The sequence below is a fragment of the Uloborus diversus genome, chromosome 1 (genome assembly GCF_026930045.1).
Source record: "Uloborus diversus isolate 005 chromosome 1, Udiv.v.3.1, whole genome shotgun sequence".
NCBI classification, from domain to species: Eukaryota; Metazoa; Arthropoda; class Arachnida; order Araneae; family Uloboridae; genus Uloborus; species Uloborus diversus.
Window position 1 is genome coordinate 26,214,791 of NC_072731.1, and position 25,123 is coordinate 26,239,913.

General features: G+C 35.4%; 1 protein-coding gene across 1 annotated transcript in view; it reads left to right on the plus strand.

The window, feature by feature from the left end:
• LOC129228489 (protein white-like) overlaps positions 1-25,123 on the plus strand; it is a 50,126-nt gene that overhangs the window by 10,379 nt on the left and 14,624 nt on the right. The window contains exons 2-7 of the mRNA XM_054863173.1: positions 3,373-3,535; positions 14,272-14,507; positions 16,192-16,263; positions 17,771-17,869; positions 22,166-22,404; positions 22,726-22,828. Coding sequence (XP_054719148.1) covers positions 3,373-3,535; positions 14,272-14,507; positions 16,192-16,263; positions 17,771-17,869; positions 22,166-22,404; positions 22,726-22,828 — 912 coding nt within the window. The remainder of the gene's footprint in view (positions 1-3,372; positions 3,536-14,271; positions 14,508-16,191; positions 16,264-17,770; positions 17,870-22,165; positions 22,405-22,725; positions 22,829-25,123) is intronic.

Sequence of the window (25,123 nt, forward strand, 5' to 3'; positions counted from 1 at the left end):
CCAGCTAATAACGTGTTGGTCTACCTTTAGCTTTGATTGAACAGCCGCTATTCTTTGTGGCACGGACTCCACAAAATGCTGATACCGCTGGAGAGGAATGCCAGCCCATGCCAATATAACTGCAGTTTGCAGTTCGGCAGAGTGGATGATTACGTTTCCAAGCTGTGAACTGAACTTTCGACTTCGTCCCACAAATGCTCTATAGGATTTTAATCAGGGAGCTGAGCAGGCCAGGGTAGTAATTACAACTCCGATTGATGTTCCTCGAACCACTGGGAGACCGTTCGGGCACAATGAAATGGTGCATGTACTCGGTGTTGTTCATAGATTTCTACAGGTATCAAAAGGACCCAGTGTAGACCAGTAAAACATTCCTCACACCATGATTCCACCACCACCACCAACCTGAAGAGCTGTCATTTGGTCGGAGAGGTACATGAACTCGTGCTGTTTACGCCATACTCTGATCCTCCCATCTGCATGATGGAGCAGGAAACGGACCAAGCTACCTTTTTCAAGTCCTCAAGTGACCAATTTCGGCGTTCCTGGACCCACAGGAGGCTTCGCTTGCGGTTGGTCTGTGAAACCAAAGACACTCGTACAGGTCTCCGGGTTGGGATATGTTTGCAATGCACCTGCATTGAATGTCGCTGTAATTTGCCGTGTTGTTGCCCTTCGATTGCTGTGGACGATTTATGCCACTCACATTTCACCTCTACCTTCCACCTGCCTTTTACGATCTGGATTGTCCTTAGCGCTGGAAGTTTTTGTGTTTATTTGCCACTCTCCTAACACCAGAGATATTGTTGCATGTGAAAATCCTTAAAGCGTGATCGTTTCCAAAATGCTTGCCCGACTCTTGTCGCACCGACGATGATGCCTCTTTCAAACTCGTTTTAATCTTTTAATCGCTCGGAAGTTTCGTGCTAACTACATCGTCTGAAGCTGGGGGTTCCTTATATACCCACCATTCCGTCATGCCGTTACTCTACGTCACTGGCGAATTAGTTTACTTTCGCACCATGGATGTCTTTAATTTTTTGACCACTGAGTATAAACGAAGTAATCTGTTTGCTGTTCCAAATCACCATGCATGAAAAAGTTTACCGGGTGGTTTGGTTGACAATGGTTTTGCAGAATTTTCAGAACATAACGCTTAAATCCAGAACATATCGATTTCTATACAGTTCGTATTTGCTTGGATAAATGCCAAGAACAGGCCGATTTGTGTGAGGGGGGAGGGGGTCATAAAAATAATTTCATTACATAATATAATAATAATAAAAAAATATTCTGCTCAGTCGCACGATCGATCGCCGGTAGTCAAAACTAAACAGAAAGAGCTAAGAAAAATATATAATTACGTAAATTTCAAAGGCCTCTGGTGTTGGCTTTAAATGTAATATGATATAATAACTATTTTGTTCAAAGGGTCTTACTATTCAACTATTTACAATACAGGCGATTAAAGAAATGATACGTATGAAATAAAAAATATCTTTTTTAAAAAGTCCATTTTTACATATTTGGCGAAACTTCAGGGACCTTGCGGGGGGGTCTAAATAAATTTTAATTTCCAAAACATTTTTTAAGCGAACATTAAATGTCAATATACAACTTTTCCCACCACTGGCGATTAAAAAAAAATTATGCATAAGAATTTTTTTTTTAATTATATTTTTTTTTATTTTGACATATTTGGCGAAACTTCAAGGGGATGGCATGGGATCTAAATATATTTTGATTTCCAAAAAATTTTTTACACGAACATTTGATGCCAATACACAACTTTTCCCACCACAGGCGTTTTCGATTAAAAAAAAAAAAAAGTTGAAATCGACCCACCCTAATGTATATGTATACAGAGAAGGGCTCCAGCTTCTGATCCTGGTCTAAGAGAGACCATTACCAAAGAGAATTAGCAATTTGAACCTATTCAAAAAAACATAATATAGTAAAGACACTTAAAAAGTCAGGGAAATTTAAATGTAAGCACTATCGTAAAATGGAGTGTTTATTGTACAGAGGAAACTTTACAGTAAATTGTACTGAAAAAAGTAAATGATTACAGCTTCAATTGCCTCACCACGTGACTAACGATGCGAAGCATACATTGGCCCTTTCTCGTTCTCCCCTATCAGTATATAGGATGTAGCGCGTCCGCCTATATCCCAGAAGTCAGTCGAATATCACTGCTTATATTTCGTTCCCTTGCTATAGCGCAACTAGCCAGAACGTTCTGTCAGATTACAGAGTCTTTATTTTTCTTATTTCTGCCAAATTACAGTGTGTTGGTTTTTTTTTCTAATATTTTTGTCAAATTACAAAGTCCTGTTTTTTTTTTTTTTTTTTTAACTTCTGCCAAATTATTAAGTCTTGGGGATTTTTTTTTCTGTCAAATTAGAGTATCTTTTTTTTCTGGATTTAGCACTCTGTAATTACTTCTGCTTAAGTTTTCTGTAATCTTTTTTAAAAAGTCTTCGTAGATTTTCTTAAAATTCTTTGAGATTTTACGTGAGACTCCTAATAACAAATATTTTTTTTAACAGTGTAAAAAAAAGCACTGTGGAAAAGGTCAAAAAAACTTAAGAAATTAATTTTGAATCGGGTTTTAATAGTTCTCAATATTTAATCAAAATGTTACTTATTTACCTGTGTTCTTCAAAGTTTTACAAATTCTAGTTTTTTTCTAAACTTACTTTTATACAACGAAGCTTACAGGACCTCTTTACATATTTCAGAATACCATTAATTATAGTTTGCACACGAATCGTAAATATGTGATCATATTTTATAAGAATACCAAAGTTGTATAGCTTAAGTTGCAAAATATATTGCATACATATGTTTTGCGGTACAGGGTGCTTCTTTATCAAAGCAAAAATGAAAGGGATCTTTGGATCAACGTCATTGTAAAATTGTTATCAATTTATATTCAGTGTTTTATTTCGATTATTCAGAATATAAATGCTTTTACACTATTGGTAATTTCAAAGGGCCATGGTGGCTGATCGGAAAGGCGTTGGACTCGAAACTGGAGTGTCAACGGCTCCATACCAGCCGATCAAAGATCTTCCGTGTACGCTAACGGTGACTGAGACACGTTATATATATATATCATGGTCCATGATCCCAAAGTCCTCCAAAGCCCCCTTCTAAATCAATACATCGGGGGATGCTGGATCAACTGTTGCTCAAATCCTGGTCTGGGGATTAAAAACAGAGCTGTCTTAAGGGCCCCAACCAACCGGATAAGCTATGTGTAGTGGTAGGTATGGGGGGCCCGGGAGTGTAATGTAATGGTAAATTTCAATGTATTCTAAAGTACCATAAGAAACAATGCATCTATATTATTTTTATTTGCGATTGCAGGATAACGACGCCACTCTTCAGAGACTACCTTCCTTCGATCCAGCCAATCGCGTCACCCTCTCTTGGCACAATATCAATGCATTTGCGAAGCCAAAACAAAGAAGGTGCTGGAATTGCAAAAGTGACGAAGAAGCTGAAGAACGAAAGCAAATTCTTAAAGATGGTAAGTATGCAGTAGTTACGAACTCATCTTTTTATGATTGGTCAGGAGCAGTGCTTTTAGTATTTTGTCACGCTATAAAATTTGGAGACTATGTTTCATATTCGGTAAGTAACCGCCCTATAGTCAGGGCTAAGGCAGAAATGCACGAAATACACCGCCAGCTCTGTCAGTTCCAGCCGAGGACTGCAGTTTCGTGCTTATTAGCACTCATCATTATATTCGCCTGCAGGCCTTGCCTTCAATATTCGAGTTGAACCGAACCATTGTTTCGGTCACTCGTTTGGTCAGTGCTAATTCTGTATTAGCTACTAGTTTGTTTGGCACTCTAGGCTTCCTTAAGAGGTTTTCCACCTCCAGCTCAGTCACTCCTATGCCGGGCTGATGAGTGCTAATAAGTACGAAGCTGCAGTGACTGAGCTGGCGGTGTATTTCATGTATGTTTCATATTGTTCAGATTTTTTTAATGATAGATAATCTTAATATATATCTATAGGAGAAATTTCAAAAAAAAAAAAAAAAAAAATGCTGAAATCTGTAATCAATTTTAGCCTGGGTTTTTTAGAATATGATAATAGCAATAGGACATGGCATACAAATATCCATTCACTGGAAATTTTTACTTTTTATGTTAAAAAGAATAAATTTTAGCAAAGTTAAATAGTGGAATTGCAGTTATAAAGAAGTATAAAAGTATTTAGAAAAAAGTTTTCTTAAGAAATTAAATAAAGTAAAATCATCTTTATGCAACAGAAATTTTCCTATTTTCGCAGAATACCACCCCCCTTCTCCATCTCTCTCTCTGTTTAACCTGAAAAGCCTCTATTTTTGCAAAGGTTAAATCTAGATGCAAAAATGGTCAAAATAAGGTACAAAGTTAAGATATTGAAAGTTCGAAACAAAAATAAAGATTAGTGAAGAAAAAACTGAATTGAACTTTTTATACTGATCTTAGGTCCCCTATATTTAGGAAAATAATCACCATTGAAAAAATTCATCCGAAGCAAAAAATGTGAAACATATGCAACCAAAACTGAAGAAGATATTTGAATCCTAAGTTTTAAGGAACCCTGCAAAAGATGAAATTAGAACTTATGTCCTTTCAGAAAAATGACAAGTAGTCGAAGTAAAAAAAACAAAGTACTTATATTTTTCAGTGCTATAGAAACAACTAAAAAATCGCCCGTCAAGGTATGACAGTTGAACATTGCTTCTACATTTGAACGAAGCAATTGCCTGTTAGGTGATATTTTGATTGTTTAAATTTTAGCCTTAATTCAGCCCCTAGCCAGTGGATTAACCCTAAACTCCAGTAGAAGCGTTCATTGTTGATCACTTTTTCGTTTCTTCATTTCCCGGAAATGACAGTCTTACCAGTAAAACAGTAAGTTACCGGATCGAGTTCAGTCTTGTCACAATAAAGCCTTTCCCTGCATGCACTGTTAAAAATTCAGGAAACTTTTATGGTAAATATTACTGCAAAACGGAGCGTTTACAGTACAAGAAACATTACAGTAATTGTACCGAAAGAATAAATGATTGCAGCGCCAATTGATACACCACGTCAAAACACACACAGTGCAAAGCGGAAAACACCGTATTTCTCCTAACTCATGTGTCCTAACTCGTATGGTGGGTAGCAAAGCCGACTGCCAACCAGAAGGTCTCGAGATCGAACCTTCAGTTTGAATTTTGCGTTAACAAACTCTCGTTTATTCTACCGCAAAATTTTACAGTAACATGGAATTTTATGGTAAAAGTTACTGGCAACATGGATGCCAGTAACTTTTACCGTAAAATTTCAGGATTTTTTTTAACAGTGTGTTAAACATTGCCAAAACTTATTATCAAATTATCAAGACGTGGTGCGAGTTTCATTGATGATGACGTTAGGAACGTTACTCGATCATTCGCTATTATATATATGAGGATAAATGCAAAGGTTATGCTACAATGCGTAAAAACGCACTGCAAAAGCTTGTTAAGTTTCTAAAAATCACACTCAATGCACACATAGAATTTTAAACCCTTGTTAACGGCTATATATACCACAAAAAGGTCTTGTTGACTAAGCGTGTAAAGTGATGTAAATCACAAAAACGTTGCTTTTCATATCTCGTTGAATCTAATGTCTAACTTTTTGTGTTCAAATTTTTTTTCATGCTTTTGATTTCCCTAAATGCAATATAAGGACTTGTGGACTATATAAAAAGTTAAATCTAGTATTTTTTCTCTATTTTTTTTTTCGCTTTAAACTTTTTGTATCTTAATTCTGCATCTTATTTTGACCATTTTTACAATCTGGAAGTATGCATCTAGGACAACCGGTTGCAAAAAACGAGGTCTTGCAAGTTGAACAAAGAAACGGAGCTGTGTATAGTCGAATTCTTTCTGTTTTTGCGGATTGGATTCATAAAAGCGTCTGATCCAGCTAACCACTAATTCAATTTCCCGGCTCTCACTGTACATTTTTATTAGGGATGCGCAGATAAGCAAATTGGTCGATTTCAGATTAATAAGTAAAAGATAATCGACTAATACCGAGTAGTTATAATGTCAGCGATTTTTAATTCTACACGGTTTCCATCAACTTTTGTTTTTAATTACGATTTTGGCTCTTCAGAATTAGTTTATTTATTTCTGTGGGTGGCGATTTTATTTCTACATTTTGATATTTTTTATAAAAATAATGTTTCAAAATTTCACACACGTTCTTTCAAACTTTTTCTTATTGTTTTTGATATAATTACATTGTTTCGTTTGTTAGACAAAAAATTTCAATATTTAGTTAGTAGACCGAAGTCTATCGACATTAAAATCGACTTTTTTTGCTATTTGTATCCATTCAATGCAGGCCTTTTATCCTCACGTATTAAAATTTATAAGACAATCTTAAAGCACAATGCTAAAGGTAGGGCGTGAAAAGAGAACTCGATTGACACGTGGCATGTGTGCAACGTTGTATATGTGATAGATGCACTGATCAATTTGAAATAGTGAAATTAATTTTAAAAAAGCGTTGTTTCAAGTGCTCATAAAATTTAAAAATTCAAAACATATTTAATGATATTTAAATTTTTATTGAATGAAAAAGGTAGTCATTTTAAAGGAAAATTACAAAATATGTTGTATTTGTATACATTAAAATAGAACACAGTAACTCAACAAGAAAGATAAAAGTTTGAATCTAAGTATTCCAGCACACCTATTTTAAGAGAGTTAGAACTGATAGATACACATAGAGTTAGAACTGATAGATACACATATAAGTAATCATCTTATAATCTCTTGCTTTTTCAAAAAACATATATACATTAATCCAATAAATATTGTTGTTGCAGAAAATTATTTATTTATTGTTTATGAAATCATTAAGTGTAGTTCCTAGTTCTTGTCATACTTAAGTTATTTCAATGGAAAAAAAATCGCCCAATTAATCGGTGAAAATTGGCCGATTATCGATTACTGCCGATTCATCGGTGCATTCTCAACATACAGCGGCTCCCAAAAGTGTTCGTACACTTTGAAATTTTTAGTTAAACCAAAATAACGCGAAACTGATTTCGAGTATGAAGTCTAATATTTTTCACATCATTCCTATGTCATTCTAAATAAAACCTGTAGTTTTTTAAAAATATTGACGGACCTTCTTTTAGAAATGGGTCAAAAAACGAAGAGACAGAGAAATAATACACCACAAAAGTCATAGTACACTCAAATATTTTCGAATAAATTCACGATTAAAATTATCTTATGTCGTTTTTTTAATTATTTTTGCATTGTGTTGACCTTTAAAAGTCATTTGGCTTTAATTTTTTGCTTATTTATTCCTTAATATTGTGCTTATTTCTTTAAAATGGCTGGTATTCGTTAAATAACACAAACACCATTCGAAATTTGAATTTTTTTCTCACATTAGCGGTAAATTGGTTTGAAATGTCTCTAAATTAGTAAATTTACTCCATTCTATTGTAAAGTGATTGATGAAATGCTTTAAAGAAAAGATCAACCGGCAAAGTTGACAAAACATGATCGGAGATTTACACAGTGTTGCCAGATTGCGGGAAATTTCCCCATTTTGGGGAAATCTGGTGCTCTCTGGGGAAATTTTGGGGAAATGGGTTTTGAGGGGAATTTTTTGGGGAAAATTTTTTTTCTTGGGGAAAAGTTGGGGGAAAAAAACTTCGGGTAAAAGGAATTTGTTTCGTATTTAAATTCGTATCAAGAAGTAGTAGTTACATTGTTTGTATCAAACAGTGTTGGTTTAGCTTTGCTGAACTTTATGGAATTCGCATTTCGCATTATGTGGAACATTATACTACGGAATTCGAATTGATGTTCTGTGTGAGTAACTAGTTGATACGTGAAACAGATAAAAATAAGTAATGAAGAACGTTCTTGGTTAAATATATACAAAAATCATAGTTTAAAAAATAGTTAATCATACAGAAGCAGAGTAGCAAATGTGAGTATAAAATTTTTTTTGATTATTTCTTATCTCTCGGTCAGGCGCTTATATTTATGACTAGTGGTCCCCGCACGGCTTTGCCCATAGTAGAAAATTAAAAGGTCTTTTGGTTCCCCTGCATATTTACAAATAATGCATGATGAAGTTCTCGCCAAATGGCTTGCCCTGCGTTACGGTTCCACTTTATGATAACTTGGTTATTTACTCGTCCATCTTATGATAATTTTGCTTGGGAAAATGTTCTTAAAATTGGAATAGAAAAAGAACGAAATCGAATTTTCGAAAAATCGCTTAAAGGTGCACACCCCCATGCTACAAACTTGCCAATTCTTTGCCAAATTTCATGAAAAATCGGCCGAACGGTCTAGGCGTTATGCGCGTCACAGAGATCCTGAGAGACAGAGATACTTTCAGCTTCATTATTAGTAAAGAAAGATAAAGAAGACAAAAAAAAAAAAAAGCAAAAATGTGAAGAAAGAAAAGTTGGGGAATTTTGTAAGAAAATTTGGCTATTTGGGGAAATTTTTTTTTTCAAGAGACAAAAATATTAGAATAAGTCGATTTATTTTATATAAATATTAGTGAAAAATAATTTTTGAATTTGGGGAATTTTGATAGAAAACATCGTTTTTTGGGAAAAAGTTGGCAGGGAGTTGGGGAAATCTGGATTTGACCATCTGGCAACACTGGATTTACAGTTAAAAAAAATATGAAAGATACACATTTGAGTGTTGTAAAAGTTTCTGCAGAGTTGAATGAAAATTTTTACATTTAATTTTCACCTAAAGTTGTTCGCCAAGTTCTCTGATTAGCTGGATTAAATGGGACCTCTTCCTGCAGAAATATTCTTAGCCGTGCGAAAATCAGAAAGCTTACGCTTTTCACTGCAAAATCAATAATAAATAAGCTCAAAACGGTTTGGAATTACGTCTTACTTACAGATAAAAATGAATTTAACATCTTTGGTTAAATTGTTGTATAATTGTAAATAGAAGAAAAAATTAGGAACTTAATCTTAAGAACTGAGTTGAACCAGTTAATCAAGACGGTGAAGGTGTTCTTGTGTGAGGGTGCATATCAGCATCAGGACTTGGTAGTTTGGAATTTTTTGATGAGATAATAAATCATGCGGTTCATTTAAATATTTTAAAAACTAATTTCAAACTCTTAGCCAAAAGTTTGGTTATCGGAAACAACTTTATTTTAAAATCAATATAACAATAAGAAGCACACGGTTTTCAACGTTTGCATCTACAGCGCCTCAAAAAATGTCCTAAAGTTTAGAAAATACCCTCTCAATCTCCAAATTAGAACTTAATATAACATATTTAGAGTTATCTGGAGGCTAGACTGCGAAAATATGGCTTTGAAACGAAAATAGAGCTAGAAACAGTAAGAGTCGAAGTGTGGTTGAACACTGACTCAGAAATTACGCAAAAAAAAAAAAAAAAAAAAAATGTAAAATCTGTGACCTACTTCCCCCAATTAATTCTAATTTGAATTCCGAAACTTTGAATTCAAATTATGTTTTTCGTAATCACGAGTTGTGACAAGACCCTACTGATTAGAGTTATTGCTTCTAGAAACGGCTCCCCCCCCAAGCATGTCCCTCCTCCTGGGTGATTACGTGTGTATAGTTGTGTGTGTAGGCTTATGTGTGTGCATGTAGGCGTGTGTATGTGTGTAAAGGCGTGCGTACGTAGGGGAGTGTATATGACCATGCGTGTGTAGGACATGGACGCCACCGCCCAGCAAAAGTGGATTCCGGTGGACAGTGCTCAGGACCAGCCGCGCCGTCGCCGGTGGACGGTGGTGCTGCAGCCCTGGTCCAAGCTGAAAAAGGAACCGTAACGTCAAGGACAGTCAAATAAAAGCAATAAGCAATCGTGATTGCTCAAAAAAAAAAAAAAAAAGAAAAAAAAACAGAATGAAATCTATTCCCAGACGCTTAAAAGGTGTTGTTAATACTGCATGATATTCTACTAAATAATAACTTAATCAAAAATTAGATTATTCAATAAAATATAGATATTTTTTAAAGTGTACGAAAACTTTTGTGAGATAAAATTTCCGGCACTTTTTGGTGTTTGATTTTTTAAAAAAAAGTTTTAATATTAAAAAAAAATCATGTAGTTTTGTTGAAAATTGATCATAGATCTTATAATTAAATACCTATTCCGAAATCTTTATTCTAACCAATGGATAGGGTCCTATTTCATTGAAAGTCGTAGGTGTACGAACACTTTTGGGAGCCACTGCATATATACTTTTCTTTTGTATGTATATGAAATTATTCTCCTCTAAAGCATTAAGTACGATTTACGGAACAGTTTTGTGAAAAAGTTAATATCTTAATTAATATTCACGTAGGCATTTATTTTAAACGTGAAATTAGAGAGCGCAACGTTAAGAACGTGAACAACCGATTCACGAAATCGGCATGTAATTAAATCCGGCTGAATTCGAAGTTAATGTTCTTGTTTTTCTCTCGTTTGCGATACCTGCTGCTGCCAGATCCAGGAGCCGGTAAAGAGCATCAGTAAATGAATTTCCCATCTGATGGAGCACCTGCAGCAGCTGGCGCTTGTCACGTGCCGCGTGACGTGCGTGAGCTTTCGCGCCTATGTTTCAGTCGGGTGAAGTATCTTTATGAAGGCGGGGAATGGTTCTCTGTCAGGTGGATTTGGGTTGAATTTTTTATTGGTATGAATAAAGAAAAATTGATGAAGTTGTTCTTGGATGATGAGCGAAAGAAACGAACTCGAACCGCGAACCCTAAGACAAAATTATGTTTTCAGACTTTAAGTCGAACTTGCACCAATTGCTTATATTCTATAAATTCAGTGCCGGATCTTCAATTTTTCGAACCAAGGCAAAAGCTTGAACTACCGCCCTTGCCTATCTTCCTTCAAATTTTCTTGACAAGTTTCAATGTAAAAAAAAAGGTAAATTTACCCGCAGAAGTTGCCACATGGAGCAATGGCCCCTCTTGCTCTCCATTTGTACCAGCACTTAAGAGGATTCAACTAGCTGATTCTGTTATAATGTATTAACTGATAAATACTGTAGCAGGGGTTCCCAAAGTGGGTGTCGTAAAGAAAGGCGAAGAATGCCGCGAAGTTACGTAGTATCAATATAGATACATAGTAGAGGTACTAGAGATCTATAGAAAATCAACAATAAAGGGACGCATAGCCGAGTTAATTTCGCTAAACTTTTAAGGCTAGAGTTTATTCTAAACCTTATTTTCCATTATCTGTAAACACTTACATGATATAAAATTTACACATATCACGGGAGGCTGGAGCGTTCCGCCGCCAAGAAAACCAAACGTCAGGTGCCAACAAAAGCAAATCCACCGCCAAGACGAAAGAAAATGAAAGCGACCAAGAACAGTTTACACAGCAGAAAAGGTTGGGGTTTTCTGGGTTTTTCCCCATTCTGTATCTCAGCCCCATGAAGACCTCCGGAGTTGATTTTTGGTATACTCAATCTCTAGTGGCTCCTGAAGACAAATCCAAAATAAAATCCCCAGGACCATTAGGGGGAGGAGGAATTTAAGTTAGAAAATCGCTGTTCAAAAAAGCTTTCGCTTTCTTTGACAGGGTTACAGTTTAGAAGAGAAAAGGAATCAAGCTGAAATTTCACACACACACATTCTTTGTTCCCTACTGATGTGCTTTTTTGCGGAATTTGATCCCCTCCCCCTTGTTTTTACCCCTCAAATCGTACCTTCCCGACAAAAGTTTCCCTTTCCCCACTGGAAGCTTTTTGCTCACCAAGCAACCACCTCAACTAGAAAAGCTTCCCGCTAAACAAGATAAACAATTTAAAGGATCTAACCATATTTCTGAGGAATTGAAGGTGGGAGAAGGTTTTAACGGAAGTAGGTATGATGAAAGAGGATAACAGGGAGGATGATAGTTTGGCAGATACTTTGCGGGCAAACTAGATATCATGACTTTTTAAGGATGAGGGTTTTTTGGTTTAAGATGAAGGCTTTCTTTTTTGTGGGGAGGAGTGAAGGGTTTTCTTGGCGGGGAAATTTTTACAACAGGGTTGTTTTTGCTGAGATACTTTATACTGTATTCATGCACAAGTCAGATTGCATGGTAACAAATATTCATTATGAAGTCCATTATCATCTTTGCCTGACTCTATACACGAATTGTAAAGTCATTGTACATTTCTTAAGAACCTTATAAGCGATTCGGACGCTCTCAAAGATTACTGACAGGTTGTTTATTACATCATGCATGTATAGTGTTCTTTTGGTTCACTAGATAGTTTTTTTTCTTAAATTTCTACACTTCCTGCTATCCTTAAAGATTTGCAACTCCCTAAATTAAATATTTCATTCTTTTAATTGACTAATTCTGAACTTACCATCATCATCGTTAGAATTTACAAATTTATTTTTTGAATGTATTTAATTTTTTATGTTACTTAGATAAATAAGCACTCATCTTAATCTACATAAAAACTACATAAAGCAGTTTTCTAAATTCACTGTTGCGTGTATATGATATTTTTACGCATACACTTGCACTTTATTCTAGCAATTTTTTACGCTTAGCATATTATCTATACTAATAATATAAAGCTGAAGAGTTTCTTTGTTTGAACGCGCTAATCTCAAGAACTACTGGTTCGAACTGAAAAATTCTTTTTGTGTTGAATTGTCCGTGAGGAGCCTTTTTTTTTAAAAATCAGATTGACCAAAAAATTTGTAATTGCAATTTAAATGTTTAGTTAGATGTTTAGTTTTATTAATTCCTAGCTGATGGCGGGGTAAGTTAACTCATCGAGGGGACGCTGGCCGACAGTGTCGATAGCTGCGAGGAACCTTGCCACGCGGCTCAGACGCTATGCTATTGTGGTACTGTTGTGGTTAGCGAACTGATTTTTGATGCGGTTTTTTTCGATATTCAGGAAAATAAGGTAAATAATTTGATTTTGTAAGATTTTTCTATTGGGTTTTGTTTTCCTTATTTCTTCAACGTTTGTTTTTGTTCTTATAGTTGAAGATAATTACTTATCGCAGTAAATAATTTGATTTGTCGTATTCTTCAATTGTGATTGTTCTTTGTAACGTTTTTATTATGGTATTGTTTATTTGACGAAACATATTAGATTGCAGAAAAAAACCCCGCTGCCCTCGCTAAAGGGCAGGGTTACGGTAGCGTGGTTGCTTGGCGCGTTAAGCGATGAACTATGCAGTATACAGTTGAAGGATTAGTTTGAGTTTTAAAGACTGTTAATCTTTTTGTGTTTTGACGAATAGTTTTAAATTCCAAGTAAACTTTAATAGTTTTTTTGAAAAGGTGTGTACACATTTTAGTTGAAAAAAAAAACGATTATTTCACATCAAAAATGGGGGGAGGGGGCGTGATTTTTTTTTTTATTTAACGGAATTCTTTTAAATTCTTAGCACGGGCATCGCCGTGTGGGTACTGCGAGTTTTTAATAAAATTGGAAATAAGTAGCTATCATGTTTTTTAACATAAAGCCTCAACTTTCTAAAACTTTCTTTTGTAGTTGGAAAGTTTGGCTTTGTACGTGTTGTGGATGCGACATTTAAAGTCACGCCTGGAACACGTAGAAATCATTATTTTTGAATACAAATTTTTAGAAAGTTGATCATTTATATTGAGATACAGAAGGGTTCCTTATGTTGAAATATACAGCAATCAAAAGCCAAAGTTTAAAATTAATGACATAAATTGCAAATTTATGCTTAAAAATGTTACGCCCGCAACAATGAATTGAGTATAAGTTGTCAATGTTTGGCAAAAGCAAAATTAGCTGAGGCGAAAACTTCAAGCCATGAAGGGTCACTTCGATCCAGGGCTTAATTTCTACCCAAATAAATGCAGTGGCCCTGTTCAACTTATTTTTTATGTATGAATAGCCTGAATTTCACCTGAAATGTTAAAATTTGCTTTAAATTGAGAAGAAGAACAGGAGCTCAGCTCCTGTGAGCTCCTCCGAAAATAATGCTCTGCTTCCATCCCATCTTTCATTTTACGTAGAATTTACTTTTAAATTTCGTGTAACATTAACGAAGCTGGTTGGCATGAAATCTATATTTTATGCTGCCAGCTTACATTTACGGATCAGCAAATCACTTCGCTTCAGTTCCCGCCTCCAAAATCAACAGCCCACGCACGATAACGTCAGCCTCGCCTCACGAAATTCGATCGTGACTCCGAGTCCACGACATCCTTTGGGCCCGAAACGAACCCTCGCTCCTCATTCCTTTCTCTTGCAGTGAACGGAGAGGTCCAGCCGGGCCACCTGCTGGCCATCATGGGAGCCAGCGGCGCTGGCAAGACCACCCTTCTCAACACTCTGACCGCCAGGAACCTTCGCAGACTGGACGTGACCGGTGAAGTGCTCGTGAACGACCAGAACGTCGGGGAGAATATGGCCAGAGTCTCGGCCTATGTCCAGCAGGACGATCTCTTCGTCGGGACTCTGACTGTCCGGGAACATCTAGTCTTTCAGGTCAGTGAACTGGTTTTCCGTACAAACTATTAACGGATTTTCAACTCGGTTATTTCGCTCTATTCTGTTTCAATGAATATGTTTCATTGGAACAGAATAGTTCAATTCTGTTCTATGAATGGAAAATAACTACAAAAGACAAAACAAAACCATGTCTAAATCCAAGCTAGTTCAATAACAATTGGTTTTTCACGTCAATAGCAAGTTTCACTCGAATTGAGGAAATATAGCTCGAATATTGAATTAAGTCCAGCAGGGCGATTTCTTCGTCAGAAAACTGACTGTCTGGGAATCTAAGTCTTTCAAGTCAGCGAACAGATTACTTAGTGTTGTCTCTCGTACGGATGAACAAGTTCTCATCGCAGTTATTTTGCGCTATTCATTTTTGATATGTTCTATGAAAACAAAAGAAAAAAACAAAACAGGGCAAAAGAAAACTGTTCTAAAGAACAGCTGGTTTAGATTGCTTTAGCGTGTCAGTGGTAAGATTCATCTGAGTGGAATGAGGTACCGTCACATCAAGATCTTTCGAACAAAAAAAAGTTGGTACAAATCGGACTATTCACTCAAAAGTTATTCAGACAGACAGATCAACCGAAAGACACACATTTTATCCATCTCAAAACCCTACTTTCCTATTTTTAATTTTTCAATATTTATTTAATTATTTAATTTATTTTTTGCTAAATATTTTTAAGATTCATTGATACTTCTTTCAAGCTTTTCCTTTCTGTCTCTTACTTTTACGAGAAAGTAAGCAAAAAGTGCACTTGCCCCACTTTCAAAATAAACGATTTATTTAATTGTTTGTTTAATTTACTGACTACTTTTGCTTTTAGAGTTGCATTTTTACGAGTTACAAAGACTTTTTTCATTATTTTATAATTCTCTTTTTTTTTCTTTCTAAATTTAAGTGAAAGTAGGTGAGTATGCAAAGAAGAAGAGTTTGTCGAGTGACATATGCTCTTGCAAAATTGAGATTTCTGCATTTGATTTTGCATTTCAGAAAACATTTACCGACTTCGAGAAATATTTGTTCATTTTGGAGAGTATTTTCAAGCAATTGTCGATGTTTTCGATTGTTACGAAATAAAGGCATTTTTTAATTTCGCAGAATGGGACGACCGGACGACCTTTTACTCATCATTGAAATAAAGAGTAATAATTTCATAAATAAACATGTTTTTTGAACGGTTGATGCAATCCAGTTTAAAATGTGGGAGATTTTTCTTTTCTTTTATTTGTTTTTTGATGATTATCCGAAGGTGGAGAAACCAGGTCCCGATAATTAGTTAATAAACTTTTGTCATTACCTAGTTTGCCAGAAAGAATTAAGGAACACCATATATGATAGTTCGAAGCAGAATATTAAGCATTGATTAGGATGTAGATACTTCCTTTCTGTATAAAAAAGAAGGGCTGTGGGTTAGTAGCAGTGAAATTGGTAGAAAATTGAAAACTTTCAGCGAATTTGAATTTACGAGCATAAAATTATTTTGAATGTCTTAATGCTGTTATTGAAAAAAAAAATAGTTTATTCTACCAAAACAGTTTCAAAATTTTTTGATGTTAAAAATTTAATGTATTTGAATTTGTTATTTTGTCGCTTGTAATTCTTAGCCATTATTTTTCATGGTTGGTGACCTGGTTTGTAGCATTTCTAATTTTTCCTCATGTATTCTAGGCATTGCTAAGAATGGACAAGCATTTGACTTACCAAGAAAGAATGAAACGAGTTGGCGAAGTTATTTTGGAGGTTTGTATTTCCTATTATAAACTCTTTTATGATTTAACTTGAACGCACCCCTAATTTATTCATCTGTATAAACTCCACGACAAATTGTCATCAATGTACTTTGCATGTTTTTTGAAATGATTCTTTTATGCGTGGGCTTTGAGATTGATCAGTAAAATTTTGTGAGGTAGTTGTTCTGTGTGACTAAAAGTCACACATGCGCTCTTTTCGCTTTGTTTCGTTCTCGTTGTCCGTGGTTACATGTACTGCTTTGAGTGCAGCTGTTGGTTATCAACATAGCATAAGCTGCAACACGGGTGCATAACCAATGCATTTCAAGTATTGTTTAGTGCTCTTGTTGTTTATGATCTACTTTCTTCATAAAAATATACAATTTTGTTGTAAATATTCCTGAAACGTCTTAGACGGGACTCCATTCGTTGTCCGATAGGTTCGAAGTTAAAACTTCTACCGATTGAGCCATTGTGGTTGTCAGTCAGATTGCGCTGTACGGTAATATTAGTATGTATGCGAAAATGATACTTTCCTTGAGAACAAAGAAGATGATGCACAGTGACACAGATGTATATAACCTCATGTAAATAAATCAATAATAAATGCAATGATGTAAATAAATGAGTAACAAATGAATAATAAATGCAATCTATGCTATTCAAAAGTGATAGATGAATCATTAAAACATTTCCCCGTGATACAAAAGTTTCACTTCTTTCACGAGTCTTGACGACGCACCCGGTTTTTTTTATTTTTCCGTATTTTGTATTAAAAATAAGTTAAATGAAAATCCTGTTTGGTAATACATTTCATTGGCAGATTTCGAACAAGATGGAATATATTTAAGAGTGGCGAAAAAAATAATTAAACAAAAAAAAAAGATGACTTTCTCTGTGACCTAGTTAAGAATAATTGAGATGTCTCAAAACGAAAGGATATAAGTAACAAAAGTGAAAACTTTTAGATAACTAATATAAATGCTAGGAGAAATAATAGTCTGTTTTGGGGCAAGACACGTGAATAATAGGGTTGACATGTGCCCCAATCTATGCTTGGAGCAGGCCTAACCTGGCAACGTACATATTGCTGGGATTAGGATCTGCGTTGCCTTCACAATGCTGCTAGGTTAGGTTTGCTCCAAATATAGTGTGATTTTCTAAAGACCACTTATACTAAAGCCAGGGGCGCCCCGATGGCTGGTCACGGAAGATCACTGTAATGTCAATAATATATAAATATTTCTTTATTTCGCAAATTTCGTATGAGGATTCGGCAAAATTATCATCATTTGGCGAAATTTGGACTTCCATTCGGCAAATTGAGAATTTTCGCCCCCCCCAAAGGTAAGTTCAGGACGGCCCTGATTAAAGATCCTACATCATTCGAATTTTACACTAGTTTGATTAAAAATATTTGGTACATGCACTCTTATGCCTGTCGATACATCGTTCATTTTAATAAATATTTTCTTATCTATTACTTTCCTTCGTTGAAAATTATTTTTCTTTTTCAGTTAGGACTAAGTAAATGTGAGGACACCATAATAGGAATAGCGGGAAGAATCAAAGGTATTTCTGGAGGAGAAGCTAAGAGGTTAGCTTTCGCTGCCGAGGTATATGCTGAAATTCTTTTACACGTCCTTATCTGATCATGGATGAATAATTATGTCTAGTTAAACAAGCCTTGCCACATCTTATCTTGCGTTGAAAAAAGAACTTTACGAAATCATTAGTGATTTAATTAGTTTTAAAAGGTAGACCAAACAACGAAAACTTTTTTTTAAAGATAATTATGCAGAGAAATAAAGATATCTCCAGGAGAAAACTGTAAATAACATCTATGAAATAAATTGATAGTAATAGACTGCCAAATCCTCAATTCATGTTCCCCAATAACTAATTAGACGTAACGATATTTTTATTGATGCATTGAATGATACGTTGAAGATCAGATGATAATTAATTAAATGACAGATAGTTATGCAATGTAAAACCAGATGTTTCGCAGTACTGGATTCTCAATGCTATTTTGTGCAGTATAGCTCTTCTTAAATTAGTAACTTCTTTCTTACAATGTAATCATTAAATAGAAATTCATCGTCATCAGTACTTAGCCTAAGCACGTTGTTTTTTAAAACCCACAATCAATATAAAAATAATCGTTTACTTTGATAATGATCTAGACTTCTAAGCGAAGTACAGGTTTTAAACAAATTGTTGACTTGTATTATATGCTTCTAAAGAGAAAGACAACAACTAGATGCTGGATCTTTTTTTCTTTTTTTCGTCGTGTCTAGGAAAGTCGTATTAGACATAGCCATGAGTCTTTTTTTATTCTAAGAATTATACTTTCAAAAGGTATACTTAGATTCTGCTTGAAAATAACATTTTTTTAAATAATCCTTATATATATCATAGCGAATGATCGAGTAACGCTGGCGTCACCAACAATGAAACTCACGTCACGGCATGATAATTAGATAATATTTTTTGTTAATGTTTGACGTGCAGGGAAATGCTTTATTTTGACAAGGCTGAACGGGATTCGGTAACTTAACTGTTTTACTGGTAAGAGTGTCATTTCAGGGGAATGAATGAACTAAAAGTGGTCAACAATGAACGCCATATACTGGAGTTTGGGTTTCATCCACTGGAGTTAGGGTTAAAATTTCAAGTATCAAAATATCATCAAACAGGAAATTGCTTCGCTCAAATGTAGAAGCAATTTCACCCGTCATACCTTGACCGGCGATTTTCTAGTGTTCATAATAAATACTGAAAATGGATGTTTGGAAATGTGAATGATTCAGAGTTTGTATAGGTTACTCATCTAAATTTGTTTTTGATGTCCGCTTCTTACTCGCTGCTCTGAGGTGGAGATTAGGAGGCTCACGTGTTCATATCCGTCAGTCTTTTGAATCTCTCCCCGAGAGCGGCGAGAGGATGTTAACGTCACAGAATTTAAGCAGCATGTCCTGACGATGTCCTGAAGGCGTCCTTGTCTGCATCAAGACTAAGGGATCGAGATGGTGTTAACATCACGGAAGCAGAGCATCGTGTTCTGAAGATGTCCTGGAAATGGCCTTCACTGCAGCAAGACTACGCATGTAACAAAACAAGATGTACAGAGAATATTACTTATGCTCACTTGGAGGAAGTTGGTTATTTAACTTCTCACCAAAACAACAGTTTGACTCCTAACTATCTTTAATGCTTGTGCACTGACAAGGTCAGATTTACGTAGGAGTTGAAAAATTGTTTATCCTTTTAAATCGCTAATTTGCTGCCAAATTTAGAACCAGCTTTATTTGTCTTGCTCCAAATGCCTAGTATTCTGATGCTGTATTTTTACTTTCTTCTATATCTAATATATAGAAGAAAGTATTGGATTCGTGCAAATTTTCGAATTTCGACGGATTCGAACGTTTTGAGGTATGCTGAGTCCATTTCGACTATTTTTAGAAAATGTCTGTCTGTGTGTGTGTGTGTGTGTGTGTGTGTGTGTGTGTATGTGTGTCACGTATATGTGTGACCAGTTTTTTGTGGCCGCTCTACAGCAAAAACTACGCATGAAATCGAACGAAATTCGGTACACATATGTGCCCCTATATGAACTTGTGCCCATTGGTTTTTGGCGCGAATTCCTCCAAGGGGGGTGGAGCAATGGGACGTTTTTTGAGTTTTGCGTGACTGCTATTCCCCAGGAAGTAACTGGCGGAATCAGACAAAGTTTGGTCCATATGTTGTCCCTAACAGGTACAGATCCTGATTCAATTTTGGTATCAATAGCTCAAATGGGGGTTGAGCTATAGAACGTTTTTTGCCGTCAATTGTGACTGCTGTATCTCAATAAATAATGAACGTACTCAACAAAAATTTATCGACAAGTAGCCCTTAGAGGGTATAAGAAATGATTCTATTTTGGTGTCAACAGCTAAAAAGTGGGTGGCGCAATCGAACGTTCTTTTTTTTCCATTGTGAGTGTCATATCTCAAGAAGTAATGCTACGTTCTGGATGAAATTTGGAATAAATATGAATCCATATGTAAACAGGCGTTGGTTTAATTTTGGCGCCAATCTCTCCATGGGGGGGGGGGGCTGATTTTTTTTTTAATTTGTGTGAATAAAAATAGCTTTTTAATTGCAACAATAAGAAAGATAAATCGTAACAGACTGTCGTCTGCGTTCAGCTCGTGCTTTTAATTGCATGGAAATGATCTGAAATATTATCTCAATGATTTAAAATTTTTAACTGTTGCCATCTTGTGTTTGTTGACAGATAAATGTTTGTAATTATTTTAAGCAAGACTTTAAAATAATTTTCAATTTTCATTCTTTGCTTTGCTTTTGAGATAAATTAGGAATTGGGATGGTCATCAAGTTTTGGCATGTGTAATTTTGTTTTCGTTGGGAATATTGCTTCCTCGTTAAGCATGGGGAGGGATCAGAATTATAAGAAAGATATAGAAGAGAGTTCCGTGATGGCCACAACATACTAGTTTTTTTTGTAGTAAAAACAGCGAAAGGTCCCCTTAATAACAACGACATTGTTACTTTCTTCTATATCTAATATATAGAAGAAAGTATTGGATTCGTGCAAATTTTCGAATTTCGAATTTTGACGGATTCGAACGTTTTGAGGAGTGCTGAGTCCATTTCGACTATTTTTGTAAAAATGTCTGTCGGTCTGTGTGTATGTGTGTGTGTATGTGTGTCACGTCTGTGTGTGACCAGTTTTTTGTGGCCGCTCTACAGCAAAAACTACCGCATGAAATCGAACGAAATTTGGTACACATATGTGCCCCTATGTGAACTTGTGCCCATTGGTTTTTGGCGCGAATTCATCCAAGGGGGGTGGAGCAATGGGACGTTTTTTTGAGTTACGCGTGATTGCTATTCCTCAGGAAGTAACTTGCGGAATCAAACAAAATTTGGTTCATATGTTGCCAGTAACAGGAACAGGTGCTGATTCAATTTTGGTGTCAATAACTCAAACGGGGGTTGAGCTATAGAACGTTTTTTGTCGTCAATTGTGACTGCTGTATCTCAAGAAATAATGAACGGAATGAAAGAAAAATTTATCGGCAAGTAGCCCTTAGTGGGTATAAAAGCTGATTTTATTTTGGTGTCAACAGCTAAAAAGGGGGTAGCGCAATCGTCCGTTCTTTTTTTCCATTGTGAGTGCCCTATCTCAAGAAGTAATGCTACGTTCTGGTTGAAATTTGGAATATATGTGAATCCATATGTAAACAGGCTTTGGTTCAATTTTGGCGCCAATCGCGCCACTAGGTGCTGATTTATTTTTATTATCATTATTTTTTTAGCGAATAAAAATAGCTTTATTAATGCAACAATAAGAAAGATAAATCGTAATAGATTGTCGTCTGCGTATTTCTCGTGATTTTAATTGTATGGAAATGATCGGAAATATTTTCTCAATGAATTTAAAATTTTTAACTGTTGCCATCTTATGTTTGTTAACAAATAAAATATTTGTAATTAATTCAAGCAAGGCTTTTAAAATAACTTTCAATTTTCGCTCTTTGCTTTGCTTTTGCAATAATTCAGACATTGGGATGGTCGTCAAGTTTTTGCATGTGTAATTTTGTTTTTGTTGTGAATATTGCGTCTTCGTCAAGCATGGGGAGGGATCAGAAAAAAAAGAAAAATATAGAAGAAAGTTTCGCGATAGCCACAACATACTAGTTTTACTTGTTTTATTCTGCAAACTGTTGATTTTCCAAACTTAAACTGGATCATTGCGGCAGTATTTATAAAGCGCGATGTAAAATGCATTCGCGGATATCCAAAATTTAACGCATTGCATGCAGTGCATTATCATACTGCAACTAATAGACAATATTCTTTTGTTGTCTTCGTCGAGCTCTTACCCTGTTTTCAACTTGCAGGTGCTGACGAACCCATCTCTCATGTTCTGCGACGAACCAACCTCAGGTTTGGACTCTTTCATGTCGCAGAGTATCATCTCAGTTTTAAGGAACATGGCGGAAGGTGGAAGAACCATTGTTTGCACCATCCACCAGCCATCTTCAGAAGTGTTCGAAATGTTCGACCAACTTCTACTCCTCGCCGAAGGAAGAGTCGCCTACTTGGGGAAAGCTTCTAAGGCAACAGCATTCTTCGAAAGGTATGTTATTACTTAAACTATAACTCCTTTCACACTATGTCTTGACGAATCCATGTTCTTCAAACAAGAGTTATAACTTTTTTCTGATGAAGTAATTAAGAATTGGACAATTCTCGAGACCCTATTGATTACTGGTTGCTCCTTATAAATCGCTTAGCATCACAAACATTTTCGCATATGAGAATAGTATTTGAACTCAAGCATAACTTTAGAACTCCCTACATGAAGCTCCAGTCATTATTTGTGGTTCACGATCGCTTTTCATGCCCTTCTATTTCATTAAGTCTTAAAAGTTTCCAAATATCTATTTTTCTTCTTTAGGGCGGGGCTCCGTTGTCCCATCAACTACAATCCGGCTGATTTCTTCATCCATAATCTGGCAATAGTGCCAGGAAGGGAGGACGAATGCAAAAGGAAAGTTCAAGTAAGCCAAAGTATTACATATAAAGATAAAAACCATTCAAAAAATATCTCGTTGTGAAAAGCTAGGAAAATCATTAAATGAAAGATCTGTTGTCATATTTTTTTCTCGAATATGAAAAAGCAAAATTCTGGTTTTTATTTTAAAGGCTTTTCCTGCAATCCGGGAATCTAAAATGCTAACTTTTTGGTTATTTTTCCGGAATCAGCCGTAAAATTTTACTGTTTTTTTTTGTTCAAGTCTGGTTGTTGAACACGCGTCAATTGAGATAATTATTATATTCGAGATAGACCGTGCAAAGCCGGGCTACGCAGCTAGTTCTACATAAAATTTGCACACCAAAAATGGATATTCGTCTTAGAAATATCTGTAAGGGTTATCGTTTCTTTTAGTCATTTACTAAGTGCACTGAACTTTAGTTACCTCTTTATATTAAAAAAAAAATATGGTCAAAAGAAAATTTTGAAAGGAAGTCTGTGGCGAACCTGTGTCCAGGAGACCCCATAGTACCTACAACCTTGAAGTTTTGTACAAAATTACTTCGATGGGGTTTATTTTTTAAATTAGAATTAGATTTTTTGTAAAAAAAAAATTAAACTCAAATTTCTCGTAAATTGCCTATTATTGCTTATTAAAGGGGTGAAAAATTACTTGCTGATATTAATATTCTGTATCGTTGAAAAGGGTAGAATTCTTCCCGTTCTACACAATTTGTTTCAAAGTTGTGTTTCCGTTCAAACTTAAATACGGCGGGAGTTATTTGCGTTTTCAGCTCGAACTTTTTTAGGCTTAGCTAAAATTTAGGCACTACTTTCTTCATTAAAGCTATCAGTAAAAAGTGAAGAAATTGTACGGCAGTTTCCTTTTTGGCACCACTGGAAAGAGCAGCGTTTTTACTCTAGATCCAACTCGACATGGTTCAAAAACTTAGCTTCTATCTCCAAAGAAAAAAAGTTACAAGCAGTTTTAATCAAGTTCGAAAAATCTCATTTCCATTCAAATTATTCATGTTTTGTTATATTCACGTTGCCATAGTTACGTCTTTTCGATTCGTTTGTTTCTTCTTTCTTATTCAGAAATTTTAAGGGTTTTGATTTTAACGGAAAATCTTAGGCTCAACTCAATTCAAGCCCCGAGCTAAAGAGCAAAATATATTACTAGAGACCACGAGTATGAAAGCGATTTTTCAAACGTACACAACTGCAGTTTTGCAATGCTGACCGAGGAACCTCCTAGCTCTTATCGCTTTGCAAGTTGGTACAAATTATTTTGAAACCTTGGGAAGGGGTGCTTTTTGTTCCAAAAGGGAGCTCATAATGCGTTTTTAATCTGTTTCTTTCTAATTGACGATTTACATCTTTGCGAATCAAATAAGATTGTGAAGCATTCTTCCGGGATTGGTGAGCGTTAGCGAACAGCGGGCAGAACCCCCTAGTCGTTTGAAAATAAATTTGCATCGTAAAACATACTTCATTTAACAAATAATATTGTTTCGACGGAGTTGCTGATGATTAAAAATATTCAATTACTCTTGCAGAAAAGTATTGCATAACTTTTTTAAAAATAAAACATTTTATCTTACAAGGAGACCTTACCGTCTTGGAAATACAGGTCGGGATGAAATTCAGCAGATTAGTAGTACCCCTTGAGAGTATCCACACAGTAAATTAATAAAGCGCACTAGCCAGAAAATTCCGAGAAAACAGCGTCTAAATTTTTATGCACTGCTTATATACTAGCAGAGATTTCTGCCAGCAGCAGCTCGGTGGCTATGTGGTCAGCGTACTGGATTCCCGTACAATTCATCCCGGGTTCGATATCTCTTGAAGAATTTTTTTTTTTCACCAAAATGTGCCTCCCTTGTTTAACCTCGTGACGTCTATTTTTATAGACAGGTAAAGAATCTAATATATCGTATACAAAAGTTTGCGCATCTCGTTGAAAGTAACAGAAAAATAAATAGCCGTGAAGGCTGCATAAAAATACAACCAATAGCCCATCATCAACTGTCATCGCCAATTTTTAACAAAGTCGTTCCGCATGCCTGGTATGCTTCCAAATTTTTGAACAAAAGAGAAATTTTAATGCATATTAATGAAGCATGTTTTAATACGAATCTTTTACAGAAAAGGTTGCTCCTGTCAATAATTTTTCTTTATACATTGTGCAAGATGTAAATTGGTTTTCCATGTTTTTATGATAATTATCATTCTGGTGTATGTAAATAAATATATAATTGATAAATTAAAACTATATTGTTGACTTTTATACGTAAAATAACATGATCTACCCTAATTT